Source organism: Brassica oleracea, chromosome C5 (assembly GCF_000695525.1).
Source record: "Brassica oleracea var. oleracea cultivar TO1000 chromosome C5, BOL, whole genome shotgun sequence".
Classification (NCBI taxonomy): Eukaryota; Viridiplantae; Streptophyta; class Magnoliopsida; order Brassicales; family Brassicaceae; genus Brassica; species Brassica oleracea.
This window is the reverse complement of record NC_027752.1, coordinates 938,208-946,747: the sequence shown is the minus strand read 5'-3', so window position 1 is coordinate 946,747 and position 8,540 is coordinate 938,208. Positions and strand designations below refer to the sequence as shown.

The 8,540-nt window shown below is 41.0% G+C and overlaps 3 protein-coding genes across 3 annotated transcripts; 2 read left to right on the top strand and 1 right to left on the bottom strand.

Annotated features, from left to right (window-relative positions):
• The first annotated feature begins 1,007 nt into the window (after positions 1-1,007).
• LOC106344220 (1-aminocyclopropane-1-carboxylate oxidase homolog 5-like) lies at positions 1,008-1,537 on the top strand. Its single transcript, XM_013783633.1, has 2 exons — positions 1,008-1,352; positions 1,433-1,537. The coding sequence occupies exons 1-2, from the start codon at positions 1,008-1,010 to the stop codon at positions 1,535-1,537; spliced, it is 450 nt and encodes a 149-aa protein (XP_013639087.1).
• Positions 1,538-1,899: 362 nt separating this feature from the next.
• Positions 1,900-3,403, top strand: LOC106294995 (omega-hydroxypalmitate O-feruloyl transferase). The gene has a single exon (XM_013730737.1). It carries the CDS (start codon positions 2,007-2,009, stop codon positions 3,396-3,398), a length of 1,392 nt encoding a protein of 463 aa, XP_013586191.1. The 5' UTR covers positions 1,900-2,006; the 3' UTR covers positions 3,399-3,403.
• Positions 3,404-3,440: 37 nt separating this feature from the next.
• Positions 3,441-8,481, bottom strand: LOC106294994 (autophagy-related protein 18g). Its single transcript, XM_013730735.1, has 9 exons — positions 7,938-8,481; positions 7,026-7,478; positions 6,396-6,833; positions 5,902-6,147; positions 4,991-5,815; positions 4,753-4,904; positions 4,444-4,562; positions 3,835-4,337; positions 3,441-3,735 (listed from the first exon to the last, which is right to left on the bottom strand). Exons 1-8 carry the CDS (start codon positions 8,112-8,114, stop codon positions 3,886-3,888), a joined length of 2,862 nt encoding a protein of 953 aa, XP_013586189.1. The 5' UTR covers positions 8,115-8,481; the 3' UTR covers positions 3,441-3,735; positions 3,835-3,885.
• Between the last annotated feature and the right edge of the window lie 59 nt (positions 8,482-8,540).

Here is an 8,540-nt window from a genome sequence, read left to right as displayed (position 1 = left end):
CAAAACGTATCTTTTATTCAAGAATGCAAAAGAGTCTCACAATCAACTATTAGAGATCACAAGGTTAATAAGTAAACGAAGCCTGTTTAATATTGCTCTTGATCTTTCTCTCTTGCTCGTTATTGTCTGTATTTTCGGATGATCTTAAAGCCTTTACTACCTCCCTATTTATAACTCCAGCCACCGACATTAGATTTCCTATTCCTAATTGTATTCAACGCTTTGTCTCTTGTCGAACGTGAAAAGGAAACTAACGTGATTATTCCTTTTGTTGCAGGTCTTCAAACGTTGCTGGACTTGTGTGGGCCAGGAATTGGACCTTTACTTCACACCATGATACTTCATTTCCTCGTAAAAGATTTATATTTTTGTAAACGGGAAAGACTCAACCCTTGAACTTATTATGCACATGATAAGGCCTAGTTCAAGACTGAGCTCCAGAACCAAGCCCAAACTAAAGCCCCAAATAAAGGGGGTCATCTTATCGTAATCATCGAAACCAGTCACATAATAAACAAAATCTTTTCAGGTGTGGCTCAAATATACAAATGGCGACAACTAACAAAAGTACAAAACCAATAATTGATTTTGGTTCATTAGGTCGGGATACATGTGATTTATAAAAAAAATGGACCCTTTTGTTTATTCTCGGCCCTTTTAGGTGCGTTGTTTTATATCCTACTGGCTAATGTACAGAACCTGGTTACACCCTAAGTTTTTTATAACAAAAAATTAGAAGCCATGTCTATATATATATATATTGCTTCTTACTAAAATTTTGGGACTCACTACCAATGTTTCATCGGATTGTGCCAAAAACCGACCATGATTATACATGCCTTTTGATTTTTTTTTTTTACATCAAAAATTTTATTACTCAAACTTGAAGTAGCATCAATAAACAGACCGGAATGAGTCGTACGAAAACTTTATAACCATGCATGTCTTTTGATAATGGCTAACTATCTAGGAATGATATATACTAAAGAGTAAAGTTGAAGCTTAGCATGGATAGTTGTTTTGATGTGGCAGGGAGTATGATGGAGTTCTCAAAACACATGAAGGCCTTAGGTGAACTTCTCTTTGAGCTTCTATCAGAGGCTTTGGGGCAAAACTCAAGTCACCTCAAGGACATTGATTGCGCCAAGTCTCAAGTCATGTTCTGCCAATACTACCCACCTTGCCCTCAGCCTGACCTAACTTTAGGCTTAAGCAAGCACACCGATTTTTCGTATCTCACAGTCCTACTTCAGGACAATATTGGAGGGCTTCAAGTTCTCCATGACCAAACCTGGATTGATGTCCCTCCTGTCCCTAGAGCTCTTGTCGCTAACATGGGAGATCTTCTCCAGGTCAATTAAGAATAAAATGTCCTGAGTTCTAGCTTCGTTTCATCTATGGTTTGATCTTTTTTGTAATATACCATGTGCAGCTTATAACCAATGACAAGTTCATAAGCGCGGAGCATAGAGTGGTATGGATCTTCTGTACCGCGTATTTCAGCACCATGTTTCTTCAGCACATTCATGAAGGCTAATCCTCTGTCTGAAGAAAACCCTGCCAAGTACAGGGAGTTAACCATCAACGAGTTCGCAGCCATCTTCAGGTCAAAAACAATCAGTACTCCTGCGTTACATCAGTTTAGGATCTAAGACATGTGGTGAATCAGTATCTTCTTTGACAAACTCATGTCTTGTCTCACTATTCAGTATTTGTCGTGACACTATGTCCTTTGTACGACGTAATAATAATAATAATAATAATAATAATCATGCACAACTTGTTTTTTCATCTCATGCTTGTTGGATGATACAACACATAAATAACCAGTTTACTATGCAAGAACAACACCTGCAACCTATCTCTCACCTAAACCAAAAACCGGTTTAGCTAATTGAATTCTCTCTACAAATTCGTCCCTTCTTCATGGGGGGTACCGTATTGGTGTAAAGATCAAAACAAAACAAAAAAGATTGAAACTATATATCTTGTTTAATTTATCAAAAATGGATTCCTGCATTCAAGAACTTAAGTTCTCTCATCTCCATATCCCAGTCACCATCAACAGCAATTTTCTTGTACATCCATCAAGTCCAACACCTGCAGATCAGTCTCCTCACCATAGTCTCTATCTATCAAACCTGGATGATACGGTCGGAGCGCGTGTCCTCACTCCCTCCGTTTATTTCTACCGTTCAAGCAATGACCAAACCAAAACTCGAGAGTGTTTGGTACTTAAATGGCTTCAAGATGCTCTTGGCGAGGTTCTTGTTCCGTATTATCCATTCTCCGGTAGGTTAAGGGAAGTGGAAAACGGGAAACTAGAAGTTTTCTTCGGCGCAGAGCAAGGTGCGTTGATGGTGTCAGCGAGTTCTTCAATGGCCTTAGATGATCTTGGAGATCTCACAGTGCCAAATCCAGCTTGGCTACCGTTAATCTTTCAGTATCCTAAAGAAGAAGCTTACAAAATACTTGAGATGCCGTTACTTATAGCTCAAGTAACGTTCTTCACATGTGGTGGGTTTAGCCTTGGGATTAGACTCTGCCATTGCATCTGCGATGGTTTTGGAGCTATGCAGTTTCTTGCCTCGTGGGCTGCTACTGCCAAAAACGGGAGACTGATTGCAGATCCTGAGCCGGTTTGGGATAGAGAAGTTTTTAAACCAAGGAACCCTCCAATGGTGAAGTACACACATGATGAGTACCTTGCAGTTGAAGAAAGATCGAATCTGACTAACTCTCTGTGGGAAACGAAGCCATTGCAGAAATGTTACAGGATAAACAAGGAGTTTCAGCGTCGGATTAAAAGCATTGCTCAAGGACAAGACTCGAGCCTAATGTGCAGCTCATTTGATGCAATGGCTGCACATATATGGAAATCATGGGTCAAAGCACTTGATGTGAAGCCATTAGAATACAATCTCAGGCTCACTTTTTCAGTCAACGTGAGAACAAGACTCGAAGCTCTCAAGCTGAGAGAAGGGTTCTACGGCAACGTGGTGTGTTTGGCTTGCGCTACGAGCAGTGTCAACAATGTTATGAACGATTCTCTTTCCAAGACGACGAGGCTGGTTCAAGAGGCGAGGGTTAGGGTTACAGAGGATTACTTGCGTTCTATGGTGGACTACGTGGAGGTGAAACGGCCAAAGAGGTTAGAGTTCGGAGGGAAGCTAATGATAACGCAATGGACACGGTTTGAGATGTATGAGACAGCGGATTTTGGATGGGGTAAACCGGTTTACGCAGGACCAATAGACTTGAGGCCTACGCCACAGGTTTGTGTATTGTTACCTCAAGGAGGAGTCGAGTCTGGTGGTGATCAGAGCATGGTGGTTTGCCTCTGTTTGCCTCCTGCTGCTGTTCATAAATTCACTCGGCTTCTATCTTTAAATGATTGATAAGCCGATGATGCGAGAATAATAAAAAAGAAGAAGCCATAATAAAACATCATTCACATATATTATCACATGATTTCAGTATTCAGTTCTTGCAGTAACAGCTGTTGATTTTATTCCGGCAACTGTAAAATACTCGAGAAACAAGTCGCAGAAGAAATCACCATGAGAAACGAAACCCACACACAAATAAAAGGACGACTGGTGAAGTTCAAGGCCAAGGTGTTTGATGATCTTTACCTGGATCCAACTGTACAAAAATTAGTTCAAGGCCAGTGTTGATGATCTTTACACATTTACAAACTTCAGAACGCCTTCAGGACTTTTGACAACTATTTGTCTGTTCAAACCAAAAAAAAAAATTAGGAAGATAGGTTAGTCTCTCTCAACTGTTTTCTTAGATAATAAATAGCATTAAAGGTTGTGAAAGAGGATTCACCATAGATATTTATACATAGACCCGAGGCTTTTGAGTGTGGTACCATGAGAATCAATCGCCTACAAAGGAGACCATACCACATACCATCTCATCTCCTTGTGGTTTCTCTGTGCTGTTGTTGACGTTTAGATGATGACCATTTGTAACTTCAGCTGACTTCATCAGGTGTTCTTCTTTTGGATCTGCTACTGCTTTGCAATGTTCTTCACGCAGAGAAAAACCAAAGTTCATAGGAGATTCTTCTGTAGAGAGCATCTGTTCATTGACAGTGATATCTGTCTGAACAGGTTGTGTGGTGAAGCCATTTGTGATGTGCTTCTCCATCCGGGTTTCTTCTAGCGTGTAGAATTCGGCTGTTACAGGTTTCTCAACAAACCCATTTGTGTTCTCCTTCTCTATTTCCTTGTAGAACCCATTTGTTGTTGGGTAAAGATTTGAAGAAGACTTGAATGAGTTGTTCATGTGATCCGAATCATGGAAATTATCCATCCGTTTAGATGAACCTATTACAATTAAAACAAATGATTACTTTCACATAACTTGAAAGGATATCGACGAGGTGATGAACAAACTCATAAATGATAACTAGGGAAGGGAATATTGACTTACTCTCTTCAGAACTTCCAGCAGATCCTGGCTTCGAGTGACAGTTGATTATATCTTGGCAAATCTTTCCATTGGCTTGGTAAGATCCCAACGGCGATGTGTGATAACATTTCATGGAAAACCTATGTCAGACATTCCATGATTCAAAGCATTAAGATATGCATCAGGGAACATAAAACAGGAAACTTGGAAAAGAGAATACATAGGCTGTGTGAGTAAAGCACGTGAGAATTCTTGTCCACCTAGAAACTTTCGTCTAAGAAATGGATAGTACAAGAAGACAGTAAATAGTTGTCCAGCTTTTGGGATTACCTCTCCTCCGGCGTAGCTTTGGTGCTGTGGAAATGATCAAAAACTGGCATGAGTTTTTTCTGTTTTATTTCAAGTTCATGGGCTGGAACGATTTCTATCTCAAACTCTCCACCAGTATTATCTTTTGGAGAGTCCATCACGTGAAAAGAGATCTACCACCACATCAAGAAAGCAAAATAAAAATCAAGAGATAAGTACAGCTATAAGCAAGAAAGAGAAATTTTGACAAAAAAAATACCTTCGAATTTTGCCACACTGGTAGTATCCCTGAGGTAAGCTTTACTTCAAAGTTAGAAAGATAGCAGTGGGATCTTTCAGGGGCCTTCTCAGAACTAGTTTTATCTTCACCAAAGTTGCCATTGATGTCAAGGGAAAGGCATGCATCCTCATGGACTGGTAAGTTACTCGACCCTGTATCCAAATGGTATTGCTTTTCAGTGACACTTTTGGGAAGTCGTTCCTCTGTTTCCAGCCAGTCAGACCTTCTACATACATCCCACCACTGGATAGGCTCAACTTTGACCCTCAAGTCATCCTCCTGAACTTGAGCATGTGATGCGGTTTGCACTCTCGAACCACTTTCAGGTGATCCTGCGCAAACAGATGGCAGAAGTTCATGCTGCACCACATGGCCTGATGGAGTATATACTAAGATATGCTCCAATGAGTTAGTCCGCGAGTTCTGTTGAAGGTCATGAGTAACAGACTTGTGAAAAACAGCAGCCACGGCACCCGATGGTACAAAAACTTTTCCAGTTGCAGCAGTGGCAGCATTGCTTACTGTGTTAAGCCACCCAAAACTGCTGTATTTTATTCTGCTCACTACAGAAAGGGCTACAGCTTGTGGTGGCGATGAAGACGGATGATTAACTGCCAAAGTTTGCGTATTCCACCATGGAAAAGTTGAAGCTGAAAGTCGGGCAGGTTCTTCACCCTCATAATTTAAAGGTAGCAACCCAGCATCGCTGCCAGAGGGGTTTAAAACGAAAATGTGGCAAGTACCCTTGGATGAAATAATAGCCACCCACTGACTGTGACGACTAAAGCAAATGTCCTGGACAATCTGTTAAAAGGGGTAGAAATTTTCCAATCAAGAAAACCGCATATTAAAAAGAAAGGACATATGTCACAACTTAAAGGTATACTTACGGCCGAAGTGATCCCTCTATGCAGCTTGAAGAGATGCACATGAGAAGTGTCGCACTCATAGCTTAGGTCACCAGGTGCACTATGCGAACGAGATGGCATGATCTGAAAGACATTGATATTGTTCCCACACACAGAAGCAGTAACCAATAGGGTTCCACTAGGATCAAAACAAAGGGCTGAGACAGGACTTGTATGAGCCTTGAACTGTGATACTACAGCTCCGGAAACAAGATCTTTGACAGCAACCTATGAAACGAACATTCAAAATGTGTGCAATAAATTAATCCAAAACACTAGCAAGGGAACAAAGCTTGAAGCAAGTGACTATTGATTAAGATCTTTGATTCAGGAGCCCTAGTAAGAAACTATGTAGAAATTCTGAGCTTTTAAGTATCTCTATCACGGCTGAGTAATGACTGCTAGACGACTCTAGCGGAAAGGAATAATGTGACCTAAGAATTGCTCAAGATGTTCAAATTCAGAATAAAACTAACCATTCCAGCATTCTCTGCATCCAATCCAGAAACCCCACCAACTTTCCAGATTGAATTTGGCGACGCTGGAGAATTAGATCCATCAGGGAGCATATCTTGGTAGTATTTTGACAATGTTTTATATCCCATGTCCCCCAAGTTGAGTAGTCCATTGGCTAACTGCTTGCTAGACTCCATTGCATAACGGGCCATCACGCTACTTCCACCTGCAGCTCTACTTGGACTGACACTGGGTGAAGAAACAAAGCTCTGTGGGCTTAGGCGCCCTGTTTTCATGGTTATGGCACTGTTGGAAGCATATGCAAGCCACCTTGGACCTACAGCCATCGGACCATAGCCAACATTAACCCTAGTTGTCCCTTGTCTCACTGGCTGAGGAACAGGATAAGTGAGAACACTGAACTTATTTTCCAGAGTAAGTGCGTCAAAGCAATATATCTGCATAAACCAAATAGAAACCATCAGTGTATGGTCTGAGGAAAAATATAAATCTTTTACACTCATGTGTAAATTTATACTTGGCCTATAGGTGCAAGCAAGGTTAGCTTTGTCTCAAGACGAAATACTACTCGTACTAAAGAATTTTTTTGCACAAGAATCAGAACATCTTTAAAGCTTACTGATACTCACTTGAGTTGCAAGGCCAACAGCTACAACTCGGGAGCTGCATCTAATCATGCAAACAGATGATCGAAATCTCAGCACATATACATAACTGTGAGACCTGAGGGAGTAAAAGCGAACAGTGGTTGGATAACTTGTGGCATCACCGAAAGAGTCTACTCTCGCTAATGAACCATTATGCGAAAAGCTTTGACCCGAACCCATGCCAGCTGCGTCATCCCCAGCAACAACCAGCAAAAGCGGATGCGAGTTCCCAAAACCCTCATGATCACCAGACCTTGCAGGTAATGGCTGCATCTGTAAGAACGAAACTGGGCCACCGCGTTTGGAGACCAGTTCATTAAAGTTAGAGGCATCCTCAACATCAAAGACTTGAAATCCATTCTGATAACCGAGTAAGAGAACATGTCTGGTGATATGTTGACTCAGCTCGAGAACGCCAAAGCCAGCCCATGTCACCTGCTCATGAAAGCAAAGTTCAGATGTTTATGTACAACAGAAGAAAGATGCAGATTGACAAACCAAGGCTATTCATTCTGAAAACCTTAAAACTACAATCAATACTTAACCTATGAAATTAATTACCAAGACTACCAAAATAAATTTAGATTAGCATGAGAAGCATTCAACACAAGCTAGCTGAGAGATGCAGATTAAATCAGATATAATCATACATCCATCCATGTATCTAATCTTCTAATCAACAAATTGAAAAACATTGCAAGCCCCAATTTCACAGAGTTTCAACCATAATTGAAAAAGAAATTATACATCTAAATCAGCAATTTAACCAGCCGTAACTGACACAATCAGATCAGAAGAGAAGAAGTTGCAGATTGTTACCAACCACCACTTCACTAAACAGGAAACAATCCCAAACTCGTCAAGCTTTTAAACAAAATAGCAAGATGAAGAGACCTGATCCTTGTCATCTTCTGCAGCGGAGATTGAAGCGGCGACGGATGCTCCGGCGGAACGAACGGAGGAGGCAACGTTGGTGGCGTTGGCAGATACAGTTTTAAGGCAAGAAGAAATGATCTTAAAGGAAGAAGGTAACAATCCACTACTATTCCTCCCTTTCCCTTTCTTCATCATCTTCTCTAAACCCCAACTACCTATTTAACAAACCAACTAACTCACAACCAACTAACAAAACAAATAAATAAAAAAACTGAGCATCGCTGTCTTCGATCATCCACCGCCACCGTCATCACCGTCCACCAGAACCCCAGACTCAACCACGGAGGGCTTCCGCCGATAATCACCGACGAAGAGATATAACATCCGACGGTTTGAATCCGATCGATCTCTCTCTCTCTCTCTATTATCTATCTATCGATGGGGAAACGCTTTTAAGTAGTGTTTGACTTCAATCGAAAGCTTAGCAAAAGTTATCAACAACACCTCTCTCTCTCTCTCTCTCTCTCTCTCAAAATTTGTCTTCTCGTCTACTTCTCTTATATTAAGCCTTTCGTTTTCTCGACCGAGAGAAAGCGATTTTCACCAAGTCGTTTTTTTCGC